This window comes from Muscardinus avellanarius (assembly GCF_963383645.1).
Source record: "Muscardinus avellanarius genome assembly, chromosome: 13".
Taxonomy (NCBI): Eukaryota; Metazoa; Chordata; class Mammalia; order Rodentia; family Gliridae; genus Muscardinus; species Muscardinus avellanarius.
Genome location: NC_137799.1, coordinates 86,346,835 through 86,363,949, shown reverse-complemented (window position 1 = coordinate 86,363,949; position 17,115 = coordinate 86,346,835). Strand labels below are relative to the sequence as shown.

The following is a 17,115-nucleotide window of genomic DNA, read 5'->3' as shown; positions in this document are numbered from 1 at the left end:
ACTGGTGGCAAACGTTTGTAATCCCAGTATTTGGGAGGCTGAGACAGGAGGCTCACAGGTGTGCAGCAAGCCTCATCTATTTAGAGAGACCCTGTTTCAAAAACAAAAAATAAAATATAGGGCTAGGGGTGTAGCTTGGAGGTAGTATGCCCCTGGGTTCCATCCCCAGTACCAAAAAAAAAAAAAAAAAAAAAAAAAAGGCTGAGGATCCCAGGTTTGAGGACAACCTAAGCAATGTAGCAAGACTGTCAGTAACCTTAACTTAGGCCAGGTTTCAAAACAAAAAATAAACTGGACATGGTGGTGCACGCTTGTAATCCCAGCATTGGAGAGGCGGAGGATCTGTTCGGGGATACAGCCTCAGCTATTTAGCGAGGCCCCTCTTAATTCAGTGAAACCCTGTTTCAAAATAAAGAATAAAAAACAGGGCAGGGGGTGTAGCTCGGAGGTCGAATGCCCCCAGAACCACACACACAAAACAGGGCGGGAGGCCTAGGGTGTAGCTCAGAAGTAGAAGGCTCCTAGGTTTAATCCGCAGTACAACAACCAACCCTGCAGGCGCGCCTCATTATCATTCAGATCAGTTAGCCTTTGTTGCTAGGGCCACATTCCCTGTCCTCAACTCGCACCGCCAGGCCCCGCCCACTCGGGGGCGTGGTCGCGTGCTGACGTACGCGGCGTGCTGACGTCGCCTCCCCCGCCGCCCGCGCCGCGCAGGGATGGGGCTGGCGCCAACGGCCGGGGGCGGGCGCGGGCGGCGGCGCGGGAGCGCGGCGGCGGGGGGCGGCCTAGCGGGGCACGAGGCTCCCGCCCGGCACACCGGCGCGGCGCCGGGCTCGGTGGGCGCGGCGGCCATGATCGACTCGGTGAAGCTGCGGCGCGACAGCGCGGCCGACTTCTCGTCGCACTACGAGTACCTGTGCGCGCTGCAGGACTCCGTGCCGCTGCCCGCCGTGCGCGCCTGCCTGCGGGAGGGCATGCTGGACCTGAACGCCGACCGCCTGCGCCTGGCCGACTGGGCGCCGCTGCTCAGCACCCTCAAGATCAATAAAGACCTGCCGCTGGTCTCCGTCAAGAGCTGCTTCCAGCCCTGGCTCGGGGAGACAGGTTAGTCAGGGACTCGGAGGGGGCCCGGCCTCGGGGTCGTCATCTGCCACACGGACTTAGCAGGAGGTCTGCCTCCTGTGATTGCAAGGATCCCCGAAGTTTAACAGTGCTTGGGGAACTTTAGTTAAATACTTGGGTAGCCGGGCGGGTTGGCGCACGTCTGTAATTACAGTACTTCGGAGGCTGAGACTGGAGGATCGCAGGTTCGAGGACAGCCCAGCAACGTAACAAGAGTCAAAGCAAGTAGCTCTTATTTTTTATACTTTTATTGGTACATTATAGTCTTATAGGCTCATAATGTAGTTTGTATAAGAAAATCTTTTGGTTTTGTTGCGCCTGTTTCAAAATCAAAATGAACTAAAATAAAGGGCTGGGGATGTACCTCGCAGGTAGAATGCCCCTGGGTTCAATCCCTAGTAACCCCCCACACACACACAAGAAAAAGGACAGATGTTACTTTTCATCGAATGGCTTTATTATTCTCCTGATACAGAAGTAAGTGATTAGGAAATACTCTTCAGCCTTTAAATTTTTTTTTTTTTTTTTTTTTTTTTTTTTGCTCGTGTGAAAGCACTTCGTAAAGCCCCTACAAACACAAGCCATTTACAAATGCAGGGTAGTAAAATTGGGGCTCCAAGCCCTATTATTCAGAAAGAACGTAAATCATGACGTGACAAAAATATGTTATTTCTTCTAGGACTTAACACAAACTTTAGTACCTTTTAGGGACTTAGATCATACTTGCTAAATTAAACTGAAAGAGAATCACATCTAGCAAGGAGTAATCCCAGTGTTTGGGAATCTGAGACAGGAAGGTCCCATTCTGTTGGCTCTCGATTGAGGTTCTTCACAGTTTTCTTTGCTGAACATAAGTTCTTCAGTTTCATGCAATCCCACGTATTGATTTGCCTTTTACTTTGTTGTGCCTTTGGGGTTTTGTTGAGAAAGTGTTTATCTGTGCCTATGTGTTGCAGTGTTGGACCTATGCCCTCTTCAAGGAGCTTCAAGGTCTCTGGTTTAATTTCCAAGTCTTTGATCCTTCTTGAATTGACTTTTGTACAGGGTGAGAAAGTGGGATTAATTTCCAATTTTCTGCATATAGCTAACCAGTTTTGCCAACACCATTTGTTGAACAGGCTATCTTTTTTCCAGTGTATATTTTTGGCCCCTTTGTCAAAAATCAATTGGCTGAAAGTGTGTGGACTTGTTTCTGGGTCTTCTATTCTGCTCCATTGGTCTATGTATCTGTTTTTGTGCCAGTACCATGCTGTTTTTATTACAGTGGCTTTGTAGTATAGTTTAAAGTCAGGTATTGTGATTCCTTCTGCATGGTTTTTGTTGCTGAGAACTACCTTGGCTATTCTGGGCTTTTTGTTATTCCAAATAAATTTAAGGACTGATTTTTCTTTGTCTGTGAGGAATGATCTTGGTAGTTTAATGGGCATTGCATTAAATCTGTAGATCACTTTTTGAAGGATGGCCATTTTAATGATATTTATTCTGCCAATCCATGAACGTGGAAGATCCTTCCATCTTCTAAGATCTTTTTTGATTTCTTTTTTCAGTGTTTTATAATTTTCTTTGTAGAGATCTTTTACCTCCTTGATCAAGTTTATTCCTAAGTATTTTATTTTTTTGTGGGAGATCCTGAGTGGAAGTGTTTTTGGAATTTCTTTCTCAGTGGATTTATGATTGGTGTACAGGAAAGCGTCTGATTATTTAAGATTGATTTTGTATCCAGATACTTTGCTGAATTTGTTGATCAGTTCTATAAACCTTTTGGTTGAGTTTGTTGGGTTTTCCAAATATATTATCATGTCATCTGCAAATAGTGAAAGTTTGAGTTCTTTTCCTATTTGTACTCCTTTGATTTCCTTTTCTTGCCTTATTGCTCTGGCTAGAGTCTCTAGTACTATATTGAAGAGAAGTGGTGATAATGGATATCCTTGTCTCGTTCCTGTTTTTAGGAGGAATTATTGAAGTTTTTCCCCATTTAATATGATGTTGGCGGTGGGCTTATTGTAGATTGCTTAATAATGTTGAGATATGTTCCTTCTATTCCAATTCTCTGCAGTGTTTTTATCATAAATGGATGTTGAATTTTATCAAATGCTTTTTCAGCGTCTATTGAAATGATCATGTGATTTTTGTCTTTGATTCTGTTTATATGATGAATTACATGGAATGATTTTGATGAAAGGCAATCTTAGAGCCGGGTGTGGTGGCACAGCTTGTAATCCCAGCATTCGGGAGGCTGAGACCAGAGAGGATCACGGTTCGCAGACAGCCTCAGCTACTTAATGAGGCCCTCCACAACTCAGTGAGACCCGGTTTCAAAATAGGGCAGGGGGTGTAGCTCGGAAGTCGAATGCCCCTGGCTTCCATCCCCAGACCCGGGGGGGGGGGGGGGGGGCGGCAATCCTTCACCTATCATTCAAGGACTTTTTTTTTTAATGGTACTGGGGATGAAACCCAGAGTCTCATTGAGTTGCAAAAGGCTTCACTAAGTAGATGAGGCTATCCACGAACCTGGATCCTCCTGTCTCAGCCTCCCAAATGCTGGGATTACAAATGTGCCCCACCACACCAAGCATGTCTTCTTAAAACAAACAAACAAAAAACCACAAATTTTGTTTTAAAAAAAAAAAATTCTAAAGAGCACTCACTGTCAAATGAGAGAAGTACCCAAGTAGCCAAACATGATGCTATTCTCTAGTCCAAGTACTTGCTAGACTGAGACAGGAGGATAGCAGGTTCACAGCTAAGTTGCTGAGACCCTGGTTCAATTTTAAAAATTAAATTGGAGGCAGTGGGGGTATAGAAGTTCTCAGGTGTTGGCAGCCTAGGGTTTGAACTCCCTGGTTTACAATCTGTGGGATCTGGGACTAGTTAACTTTTTGAACTACAATTCTCACACTTATAAAAAGGAATTAAAAGAGTTCTGACGGTGGATTCTAAGGATGAAGGAGGATTCTGGGGGAGGCAGCAAGTGAGCATGAGCACCAGTATTAGTGATACCCTGTTTCAGAATAAAAAATAAAGTAGGGCTAAAAGTATTGTTCAGAGGTAAAGTGCCTCTGGGTGGTTCAATCCCCAGTCTCACACACACACACACACACACACACACACACACACACACACACACCATCCGTATTTGTCTCCTTTAAGCAGGTCTGGGCCCAAAAGTATAGTTCAGAAGTAGAATGCCCCTGGGTTCAATCCCCAGTGATGCACATATCCACATACATACACACACACACACACACACACACACACACACACACACAACATCCATGTGTCTAAGTTAAGCAGGTCTAGGCCCAAAAATATAGTTCAGAGGTAGAGTGCCTCAGGGTTCTGTCCCCAGTGCCCCCACACACACACACACACACATGATATACATATGTGTCTCTGTTAAGCAGCTTTGGCCCAAGATACAGATACAGTTTGGGCTTCGTGAAAGACATGTTTGTGAAGACAGACCTAAGTTACCCACAGAGAAGGCAGAAAATTATAGACCTGAAAGATGTTTTTTAATGAATGGACATGAATGTGTTTAAAAGCAGAGAGAAAGTAGCCAGCTGAGAGGGAGGGTATGAAGATCTAGGAGAGGAAGTGGTTGTTGTTTATTTAAAAACCTGACCGTTTGCTGTGTGCATGACCCTTTTCAAGGCTTTGAAGTTAGTACCATCTACAATCTTTTCTGCAAAGACAGTTCAACACATCTGCTGCTGAAGAGAAGCACATTATTCTCTGCACCTCATTCAGGTGTTGGAACTATTCTGTACCTCTGAAGAGACTTAACCAAAGTAATAACAAATCAGAAGAAATGATAGATTAGAGGGACCTCTAGTCAAGGGTAGCATACTTGATCTTGCTTGGTATTTTACAATGAATGTAAGAAAAATGTATTACAGAACATTTCTCTTTAGATATCCTTTGCTGAATCTTCATCACTTGCATCCTGTGGGTCTAGATTTTAAGCACCTAGCTTTTTCGCTGCCCCTGAACTCAGTTTTTCTCAGTTCTTCCTACTTTGATTTGAGTGATATTAATTATATGCTTAAAATAATGTATAAAGTGACTTGCTCACACAGGACCAGTGAGTGCTGGCTGCACAGCTTGCTCTTCACAAAGGCCCTGGGATCCAAGCTGTGCTCTCCCTCATGGGGCTTGTTAGCCTCAGGAGCGAGTGTTTTCCTAACCTGTCAGAAGTAGGTACCTTTTTCTAGTCATTTTCTTTCATTGATCCTCCACGTTTTTCTGACCTGCCAGGGGCACCCTTAGTGTGCCAGTAATAGCCCTGGTCCTCATCACTTGTGAGATAAACCTCAACTTTTTCAGGCTTGCTTCAGCCTCCTCTCTCAAATTTCCATCTCTTCTTTTCTACCCTGTAGGGTAGTCATCCCACCTGCACTACTTACAGTGCCCAGCAGGTGGCAGGCCTGTGTGATCTTCTACTCCCTCTTACTAGTCATATGACTAATAAGTCATAGAGGGAGTAGAAAATCATGCACACACTCCCCCTTTTTTTCGTTGTTACTGAGGATTGACGATTGAACCCAGGGGGCATTCTGTTTCCAAGTTATGCTCTCAGCCTTTTATTTTTACAATTTTGAAACAAGGTCTTGTCAAGTTGCTAAAAGTCTTGCTAAGTGCCAAGGCTGGCCTTTAACCTGGGTTCCTCCTGTCTCAGCCTCCCAAGTACTGGACTTACAGGTGTGCACTACCACCCTCAGCTTTCAAGGTTCTCTTGAGGTGTCATCCCTTAAGCCCTTACGTACAACTTCTTTGTGTGTGTGGTGTGTGTTTGTGTGTGTGTGTTTTACTGAGATTTCAACCCAGGGATATTCTACCTCTGAGCTACATCCCCAGCCCTATTCTATTTTTTATTTTGAAACAGAGTTTCACTAAGTTGCTGAGGGCCTTGTTAAATTGCTATGGCTGTCCTATATCATGTGATCCTCCTGTCTCAGTCTCCCAAGTACTGGGACTATAGGCACTGCCATGTCTGGCTTTAGGTACAACTTCTCTGCCTCCATAAGAACCTGTGTGTACATGGTTTGTATTTGTGTAGGTCATGTGGCCTTTAGGTCTCATGTGTCTTTCCTTAAAAAAGGTCTTTATGGCCATGTTTGATTTCACACTGAGCAGATGATTTTTAATGATAAATTGTATTATTGATATCACTAATTTTACAACAACTTTGTTTTAGGTTCTGATAGAAATAAAATTTGCAGAAGTCGTGTTCCTGCGATAATATCCAAAGACGTGACCTTCCAGTTATGTAAAGCTCTTAAAGGTTGTTTAAGTGCATCGAGTGTGCTAAGGAACCTGGAGCTAAATGGACTAGTTCTGAGAGAAAGAGATTTGACTATTTTAACAAAGGTAAGCCTTCTCCAGTGTGGCCTCCAAACATTTGATAGTTGTGTTGGGGCAGAGGAGATACTTAATAAATTTTTTAACTTTTACTCCTATTTATTCAGGGACTGAATAAATCAGCTTCTTTGGTACACCTGTCTCTTGCAAACTGTCCAATTGGGGATGGAGGCTTGGAAAGTGAGTTTAAGTCTTATTTAACTCTCATCCTATCAAATTGGTGTCATGTTTGTGTACCTGCCGTGTTAATTAATCTGTCCGTGCCCCCTCCTGGCTATTGCCTCCTGTCCTGCTTCAACCCTTGATCCATTCTCATTTCTCCCATGAAAGCTCGTAATGCTGAATATTTTCAGAACTGACTTAAGGGAGGTCCCAGATCACACGAAATGTATACTCTGTTGATATTCTCTGTGTTTTGAGTTTGTTCACCTTCTAAGGTTTTTCTTTAGGAAATATTGTTGGGAAAGGGCAAAAGCAAGATGTAAACAGAAAAAAATCATAATCTTTAAATAGGTAAAACATCTGTAATGCAGTTTTTGTGTGCTGTGTTATGTGCTAAAATCAATAATAAATGCAGAATGCTATGGAAACATACAACAGAACAACAGCCTCTTTGCAGGGGATGGTTACAGAGATCATCACAGAGGGTGGCTGTTGATCAGGGTCCTGAAGAATTAGTGTGTGCTCATTGTGTGAAATTATGGTCTGGAGAAGTAAGGATGCCTGCATTTCAATTGTTCTGGTGTATTAGATGCTCTGATATAGCACCTCGTATGTAGTTGACACTTAAATTACTGATTGATGATCCAAGCATGTCATTGGAAATGAAAACAAGAATCATACCTTTAAGGCTTTTATTCTTTCAAATATCTCAAAAAGTATACTTCACTGTGCTTTCAAGAATAAATTTGTAATAACAGAATATTCATTTTTTCATCTAAACAATTATACTATTGCTAAAAGCTGAATTACGTTTCTGATACATTTTAGAATGCACCAATCCTCAGTTGTTTGGGAAGATTATAGAAAGTGATCTTAAAAATACAACTATAAGCCGGGCGTGGTGGCGCATGCTTGTAATCCCTGCGCTTGGGAGGCTGAGACAGGAGGATCACGCAGGTTCGAAGCCAGCCTCAGCTGGTTTAAGAGACCCTGTTTCCAAATAAAAATATAAAATAGGTCTGGGAGTGTAGCCCTGAGGTAGAAGGCCCCTGGGTTCCATCCCCAGTACCACCAAAACTAAATAAATAAGTAAGTAAATAAATAAATAAATAAATACTTTTGTGAGGCTCTCAGCAACTTAGCGAGACCGTTTCCAAATAAAATATTTTAAAAAATACAACTATAAAGTAGAATAGACTCAAGAAAGCTGATAGTCAAAATTGACCAGGTTAATTAGGTGCTTTATCTTATATGTGTGCTTTTTTTCTTTCCCCTTTAGTTATTTGTCAAGGTATAAAGAACTCTGTCACTCTTAAGACAGTCAACTTCACGGGGTGTAGCCTGACATGGCAGGGAGCAGATCACATGGCCAAGATCTTAAAGGTGATTTTATATTTAAGTAGTTTTGTGAAAATGTGTTATGTGAGATGGGAAGATGGAAGGTTCTTGGCCAGCCTCAGCTACTTAGTGAGGCCCTTTGCAACTTAGTGAGACGCTGTTTCAAAATAAAGACTAAAAAAATAGAGCTGGGGTTGTATCTCAGAGGTAGAATGCCTCTGGGTTCAATTCCCCAGTACTGCAAAAAAAAAAAAAAAATTATATATATATATATATAGATATAGATATAGATATAGATTCAAACATATTAATACTTTGACATGAGGTATTAGTTATTTTTGCCTTTTGATTCATATGGTGATTGTAGCTTATCTTATTGAAAGAATGTGACTGGCATTTAGTAAAGGTATATAAATACTTAATCTTAGAAATAAGGGATTTAAAGTATAATTCGGCTGGGCATAATGGCATGCCTGTAATTCCAGCACTTGGGAGGCTGAGGCGGGATTGTAGGTTCGAGACCAGCCTTGACAACTTGGCGAGACTCTCAGCAATTTAGCAAGACACGGCGTTAAAACAAAAATTAAAGTGGTTGGGCATGGTGGTGCACGCTTGTAATCCCAGCATTGGGGAGGCTGAGACAGGAAGATCATGATTCAAGGACAGCCTCAGCTACTTAGTGAGGCCCTCCGCAACTCAGCGAGACCCTGTTTCAAAATAAAGAATAAAATATAGGACTGGTAGCTCGGAGGTAGAATGTCCCTGGGTTCCATCCAAGTACTGTAAAAATGAATAAATAAATACTAAAATAGGAGTGAGGGTAGAGCTCAGAAGTAGAATGCCCCAGGTTCAATTCCCAGTACCACACACACACACACACACAAAGCATAATTTATTATGAATGATACTTTTGTGTATTTTTAGCTAATGAAAATGTTTGTTGTGGCACTTAAAGAACCTTTGTGCTGCTCGTGTAGTGGCGCACACCTATAGTCCCAGTACTTGGGAGGCCGAGATAGGAGGATTGCAGTTTCAAGAATAGCCTCAGCAAAGTAGTGATAATTTCAGCAACCTAATGAGACCTTGTTTCCAAACAAAAAAATTAAGAGTTGGGGGTATAGCTCGGACGTAGAATGCCTCTAGGCCCAATCCCCAGTACTTCAGAGGAAAAAAATAAAAGAACCTTTATGCTGTTACAGTATTAAAATTACTTAAATGATTCAAGTACTTATTAACTGCTATAATTTATAAATTAATAAAAAAACACTACAGTAACATTTTAGAAAGAGGGGTTTTTTTGTTTGTATTCTTGTTATTTTGAGTTTTTTATTTTATTTTATTTTTGCTGTACTGGGGATTGAACAGTCTCACCATACTGCCAAAACTGGACTCAAACTTATGGTCCTTTCTTAGCCTTCTAAGTTGTTGAAATTACAGGCATACACCATCATGTCTGGTTTATAAATAAAGTTTAAGCAAATAAGCCAGGCATGGTGGCATACACCTATAATCCCAGGACTTGAGAATTTAAGACAGAAGGATCATAGATTCAAAAACAGCCTCAGCAATGTAGCAAGTCCCTTTGCAACCTAGCGAGAGCATATTTTAAAAAAAAAATTTTTTTTTTTAAAGGGCTGGAAGCTGGACGTGGTGGTGCATGCTTTTAATCCCAGCATTTGGGAGACTGAGCCTGGAGGATCACAGTTCACATACAGCCTCAGATACTTAGCAAGGCCCTTTGCAACTCAGTGAGATCCTGTTTCAAAAAATTAAAAAGACTAAAAAAAAAAAATAAATAGTGCTGGGGTGTGGCTCAGAGGTAGTTCCATCCCCAGTAATGCAAAAAAAAAAAAAAAAAAGTGGGGAGGCTGGAGATGTATCTTGGAGCGTGTGTGCGCATGCTGGTCACACACATGGGTTATTTGTAGAAATTAACACTGGCCGTTTATGGTGGCACACGCCTATAATCCCAGTACTTGGGAGGCTGAGACAGGAGGACTGAAGGTATGAGACCAGCCTTACTACATAGTAAGATTTTCAGCAACTTAGCAAGATGCTGTCTCAAACATAGAAGCCTGGGGGTGTAGCTCAGAGCTAGAATGCCCTAAGTCCTAGTACCACACACAAAATATAGTAATTGTAGTAGTGCCTTAACAGCTTTATAGTGGTTGTAATTACTGTATTTAGCATTAAAATTACTTACCAATAATTTGTTATGAAATCCTTCTTGTAGTTTGATGGTATAGTTCAAAGATAGGCAAACTATGACCTGTGAGCCAAATGTATCACCTATTTTTATAAATAAAGCTTTTTTTTGTGTGTGTGGTACTGGGGTGGAACCCAGGGCCTTTTCTACCTCTGGGCTATACTCCCAAACCTATTTTATATTTTTTTTATTTGGAAACAGAGTTTCACTAAGTTGCTAAGAGCTCACTAAGTAGCTGAAGCTGGCTTCAAATCTGCAATCCTCTTGTCTCAGTCTCCCAAGCACTGAGATTCCAAGCGTGGGCCACCATACCCGGCTTAAATAAAGCTTTTTTGGAACACAGCCATGCCCATGTTGTTGAAATGGTAACTATGGCTACTTTTATCCTACACCAAGAGAGTTGGGTATTTGCAAAAAAATATCTTCTGTCCCATGAAGCTGAAAATGTTTACTTGTGGCCTTTACCAAACAAGCCCTCTGACCCTTAAGAGTATAGATTCTAAAGCCAGATGGCCTGGGTTAAAATCCTAGCTCTCACCAGGCATGGTGGCATGTGCCTGTAATCCTGGTATTAGGATGCTGAGATGGGAGAATTGAAGATTCAAGGCCATCCGTAGCAACTTGATGAGACCCTTACCAACTTAGTGACATCCTGTTTTAAAGTAAAATAAATAAGCTGGGCATGGTGCCACATGCTTGTAATTCCAGTGCTTGGGAGACTGAGACAGGAGGATCACAGGTTCATAGCCAGCCTCAGCTACTTAGTGAGACCCTATTTCAAAATAAAGAATATGAGCCGGGCATGGTGCCACACACTTAAAATCCCCGTGCTTGGGAGGCTGAGACAGGAGGATCGCACAGGTTCAAAGCCAGCCTTGGCTACTTAGGCTCTCAGCAACGTAGTGAGACCCTGTTTCCAAATAAAATATAAAATAGGTCTGAGAGTGTACCCCGGGGGTAGAAAGCCCCTCGGTTCCATCCCAGTACCGCAAAAAAAAAAAAAAAAGAAAAAAGAAAAAGAATATACCAGGCATGGTGGCACACACTTGTAATCCCAGCATTTGGGAGGCTGAGACAGAAGGATTGGGGTTAGAATGCCCCTGAGTTCCACCTCCAGTACCTCAAAAAAAAAAAAAAAAAGAATAAATAAAAATAGGGCTGGTGGTGTAGCTTGGCGGCAGAATATCCCTGTGTTCAATCCTTAGTACTAAAAAAAAAAAAAAAAAGTGAAATGGGCTGTACCTCTGAGGTAGAATGCCCCTGGGTTTGATCACTAGTACCAAAAAAGAAAAAAAATCCTAGCCCTGGAAAGAACCTGCTTCATTGATCATTAACTGAGATAATTTGTCTAAAACAGTTCTTGGTACATAAGGTTATGTAAATGTTTGCTATTATTTCTTCTTGTTCCTTTTTTTTTTTTTTTTTGGTGGTGGTGGTACTGGGAATGGAACTCTTCTACCTCCGGGCTACACTCCCAGATCTGTTTTATAGTTTTTTATTTGGAAACAGGGTTTCTTAAGCCAGCAAGGCTGACTTCGAACCTGCAGGATCTTCCTGTCTTGGCCTCCCAAGTGCGGGGATTACAAGCGTGCACCACCACGCCCAACCTTCTTGTTACTTTTTATGCAATTATTCTTAATAGAAAAATGATATTAACAGAACTTTGAGTCTTTTGTAATTCAAGAACATAGTAAGTTTTTTGGAGGGTTTTTTTTTTTTTTTTTTGTGGTGGTGGTTTTGTGCTTCCTGGAAACCCTTCTACTTCCGGGCTACACTCCCAGACCTATTTTTATACATTTTTATTTGGAAACAGGCTCTCACTAAGTTGCTGAGAGCCTCACTAAGTAGCTGAGGCTGGCTTTGAACCTGTGCCAAACTCCTGTCTCTGCCTCCCAAGCGCAGGGATTACAAACGTGCACCACCACGCCCAGCTTGGAGGGAATTTTTTTAAATCAGTATTCCCTGTTATCATAGTTTACTTTATGAATATAGAGAATGGATTATATCTTTTAAGAGAGCGCCTATAGTTAAAACCCAAACCATTCCTTTTCTAAGGCATATCAGACTGATTTTGCTTATTTTAGGCCTCTAAACTTGATGTGTATGTTCTAAGAAGGATTTGAGGTTCATTGGGTTAAGAGAAATATATAAGCCTCCATATTTTTGTATTATTTTAAAGATATTCAAGCCAAGTGTAGTTGTGCACACTTGTATTTCCCACTATTTGGGAGACTGAGGCAAGAGGATGGCAAGCTCTGGGTCAGTCTCTGCAGTTTAATGAGACCCTGTCTCAAAAATGAAAAGGGCTGGGGATAAAACTTAGTAGTAGAGAAGCACTGTGTTCAGTCTCCAGTACTGCAAACAAAACAAAACCTTGTTTCTGCATAATTTTTAGTGTACATAAAATATGTATATGGAACTTTATGTGTATAATTTATTAACAGATAATTTGTTTAAAATGTTTACCTGTGGGATGCCCAGTCAAGTGTTGGGAGACCATTAGAGAGGACAGAATGATAGAATTTGTAAACTTAGCAGTGTTAGAATTTAAAATTAGTTTAATTTGTCCCATAAGGAAAATAAAATCCTTAAAAGTTAATTGTAGCAGGGTGTGGTGGCACACACTCTTGTAATCCCAGCATTTGGGAGGCTGAGACAGGAGGGTCACTATTGAGTGAGGCCCTTTGCAACTCAGTGAGACCCTGTTTCAAAAAAAATAAAGAATAAAAAATAGGGTTGAAGGTGATAGAGCTCAGAGGTAGAATGCTCCTGGGTTCTATCCCCAGTACTGCAAAAAAAAAAAGTTAATTGTCAGTTTATATGACTAATCAGCAGCAGGTTACCCAGGGGCTAGAGTCACACAGCTAATCAGTGGTAGACTGTATTACTGGACTAAACCAGAATCTACTGTTTAATATACTAAAGGCAGAATGACTCTTGAAGCATATATTCTTGGGGTGTGTGTATATATAAAGCACTGACATAATCGGTCATACACTTGGTTTCCTTGTAGCATTCTGTCTTCTCATTCAAGCTTCCTAATCCATGCTGTTAAATCTTTGAAGTATCAGACCATAAGAAGGCATGAAGAAACCTGGGCTGAGAGTCTTCGCTACAGGAGACCCGATCTTGACTGCATGGCTGGCTTAAGGCGCATCACATTGAATGGAAACACGCTTGTTGGTGACGTGGGTGCTCGTGCTTTTGCAGACTCTCTTAGTGAGGATTTATGGCTCAGAGGTAAGTGAAGTAAACTTCAAAAATTAAAAATAGTGAGTTTTTGAAGATCAAATGTTTATCTCGGCATCATAATGCCTGTGTGTGTGTGTGTGTGTGTGTGTGTGTGTGTGTGTGTGTGTGTGTGTGTCTGTGGATGGAACCCCAGGGGCATTCTACCTCTGAGCTACACCCTTAGCCCTATTTTTTATTTTTTATTTAGAACAGGGTCTCACTGAGTTGCAGAGGGCCTAAGTAGGTGAGGCTGTCCGTGAACCACGATCCTCTGGTCTCTGCCTCCCAAATGCTGGGATTACAAGCGTGCATCACCACATCCGGCCATAATATCATATTTTTAAAGGCAGCTTTTTTCTGATAGCATTTATTGTGCTTATAAACTTTTATAAACACTGGACTGTGTCAGTTTTTAAACTTTATAACTTCTTTTCACTCAACATATGTTGAGCATTTTACTAAATCAGTAAACTTAAATCTACCAGAACATTGTTAGTGACTGTTCAGAGTTCCATTATACTGCTATATAGTACACTTGGATCATTCCTTCCTTTTAGATATATAAGCTGTTCCTAGTATTGTGCTATTATACATAGTACTTTGATACTCATCCTTGTGCATATTTCTTGATTATTTCCTTTGGATAAATTCTTAAAAAGAGAACCACTGGACTGAGTATGCACATTTTATGCTGTGGACGTAGCTCACTGGTGGATTGCTTGCCAACATGTGCAAGGCCCTAGGTTTAATCCCCAGCCCCCTCCCCACACACAGTATGTACATTTTAAAAGCTTTTATTATGTGGTCTTCACCTGGCCTAATGTGGAGGGACAAAAGCCACATTTCATTGCCATATTCTGTATTCATTTCGTTTACTAGTGAGATTTACTGGCTATTATGAATTTGGCTGGTAGGATGATCACATCCTGTTTCTGTGTGTCAGGGGGTATCTTAGGGAGTTTGAGCTGTTACACAGTACCATAGACTAGGTGGCTTCGACAACAGACATTTATTTCTCAGTTTTGGAGACTGGGAAGTTTTAGGTACCGGCAGGTCCCAGTGTCTGGTGTAGGCACTCATCCTAGTTTGTGGAAGGCTATCTTTTATCTCATGACAGAGAAACTGTTCTGCATAGAAGAGCTCTGGTTTGTTCTGTAAGGCCACAAATCCCATCTTGGGGGCTCTGTACTTTCAGACTCATCTGAACCATCCATACCTTCCCAAGGCCCACTTCCTAATACCATGCCACTGGTGCCTAGGCACGGAATTTGTGTGTGTGTGGGGGGGGGGGGGTTACAAGCATGGTTTATAGCATGGGGTTTTAATAGACTTGTTATTTTAGTGTAATGGTATACTTTTTTTTTTGGTGGTGGTGGTGATGGTACTCTGGGGTTCCTGGAAGCCCTTCTACCTCCGGGCTATACTCCCAGACCTATTTCATATATATATATATATATATATATAATTTTTTTTTTAAACAGGGTCTCTTAAGCCAGCGTGGCTGGCGTCAGACCTGCATGATCCTCATGTCTCTGCCTCCCAAGTGTGGGGATTACAAGTGTGTGACACCATGCCCGACACCACAATGATTTTTTAAAAGGATCTCAGGCTGGGCACAGTGGCCTATACCTATAATCTCAGAGTTTGGGAGGCTAGAACAGGAGAATAACAAGTTTGAGGCCAGCCTTAGCAATTTAGCAAGACTTGCAGCAACTTAGCAAGACCCTGTTTCAAAGTAAGATATATGAATGGTACTGTAGATTATTTGTATTCCCTTATGCTTTTTTTGTCATTCTTTTTTTTTTATGGCGATACTGGGGATTGAACCTAAAAGTACTCTACTTCTGAGCTACATCTCCAACCTTTTTATTTTTAAGACTGGGTCTTATTAAGTTGATGAGGCTTGCTGGGTGTGGTGGTACATGTTTGTAATCCAGTACTTGGGAGGCTGAGTAGGAGGATCACAGTTCAAGGACAAGCCTCAGCTACTTAGTGAGGCCCTTTTGCAGCTTAGTGAGACCCTGTTTCAAAATAAAAAATAGGGCTTGGAGGTATAGTTTAAAGGTAGAATGCCCCTGGGTTCCATCCCCAGTACTGCAATAATAATGATGATGATGATAATAATAATGATGATGATGATATTACTGAGATTGGCCTCAAACTTGTAATCCTCCTGCCTCAGCCTTTTGAATGGCTATAAGATTATAGGTGTGCACCACCACATCTGATCTTTTTTTTGAGATTTATTAGTAGTTAAGCTTATGATCAAAAGAATATAGTAAAACCAGGTGACAATCATATACCTGTAAACCCAATACTTGGGAGGCTGAGACAGGAGGATCACAGGTCTGAGATCAGTCTCAGCTATTTAGCAAGATTCTCAGGGACCAGAAGAGGTGGTACACGCTTGTAATCCCAGCATTTGGGAGGCCAAGACAGGAGGAATGAGCTTTGCCGACAGCCTCAGCTACTTAGTAAGACCCTCTGCAACTCAATGAGACTGTTTCAAAATAAAAAAAAAAAAAAAAGAGGGTTGGGGTATAGCTCGGAGATAGAATGCCCCTGGGTTCTATCCCCAGTACTGGGGAAGAAAAAAAAATTCTCAGCAACCTCGCAAGACAGTATTTCAAAACAAAAAAATGAAATTGAGCCCCTGAGCTCAGTCCCCAGTACCACATACAGGCAAAAAAGAATGCAGTGTAATTTCTGAGCTTTGTTCAGTATTTGCCAGTGATGTTTTCACTGCCACTACCGTTCTTGATAATTATGAACTTATATTTATAATGTGATTTTTCTCCCTCTCATAGATTATGTAGTTACTTTCCAACTCTGTAATTATAAAATATATTGGGTGATTTATTAGTACTAAAGGGAATATAATGAATAGCATATCCAAGAAGAGTTTTTTTGTTTTTTGGGTTTTTTTATTTTTATTTTGTTTTTGTTTTTGTTTTGGTGGTACTGGGGGTGGAACCCAGGGGCTTTTCTACCTCCAGGCTATACTCCCAGACCTATTTTATACTTTATTTGGAAACAGGGTCTCACTAAGTAGCTGAGAGCCTCACTAAGTAGTTAAGGCTTACTTTGAACCTGTGCGATCCTCCTGTCTCAGCCTCCCAAGCATGGGGATTACAAGCGTGCGCCACCACGCTCAGCTCAGGGTTTTTTGTTTGTTTGTTTGTTTGGTGGGTTTTTCTTTTAGAGTTTGTTTATGGATTATGGGTTTGCATATACTTTTCTACTTTTATTTTTGAATATCCAAGATTAAAAACCTTCCATGACTAGTCTAGTTTAGGAATCTCCCAGACATAAATGAGAGTTGTCTGGATGTTAAACCTGTATAGAGTTGGCAAGTGACCTTCTGTCTTTCATCAAAAGCCCTTGACCTGCAGCAGTGTGGCCTCACCAATGAGGGGGCCAAGGCTTTACTAGAGGCCCTGGAAACCAATAGAACTCTGGTCATTCTGGATATAAGAAGAAACCCACTTATCGGTAGGTTACCACATTTTTGTTATTATTATTAAATAATAACAGAAGGATTTTTTTTCATGTATTGACCTAAAATTTAATGTGTTTACTTTCCTTATCTTAAACTTTTTAAAACTTGTACTTCCTCGTGTTTCTAGCAGGTAGTTTACTGATTAAAATGAGTTATACTTAGGAATTGCTCTTGATTGCTACTCTGAATAGAG

At 41.3% G+C, this 17,115-nt stretch overlaps 1 protein-coding gene across 2 annotated transcripts in view; it reads left to right on the top strand.

The window, feature by feature from the left end:
- Nucleotides 1–854: 854 nt before the first annotated feature.
- Nucleotides 855–17,115, top strand: part of CEP78 (centrosomal protein 78) — a gene marked incomplete at both ends in the record, with an annotated part of 59,649 nt that continues 43,388 nt past the window's right edge. For both annotated transcript variants that reach the window (XM_080708543.1, XM_080708542.1), the window contains 6 exons: nt 855–1,107; nt 6,323–6,495; nt 6,594–6,666; nt 7,928–8,031; nt 13,258–13,432; nt 16,802–16,915. In XM_080708543.1, coding sequence (XP_080564669.1) covers nt 855–1,107; nt 6,323–6,495; nt 6,594–6,666; nt 7,928–8,031; nt 13,258–13,432; nt 16,802–16,915 — 892 coding nt within the window. The remainder of the gene's footprint in view (nt 1,108–6,322; nt 6,496–6,593; nt 6,667–7,927; nt 8,032–13,257; nt 13,433–16,801; nt 16,916–17,115) is intronic.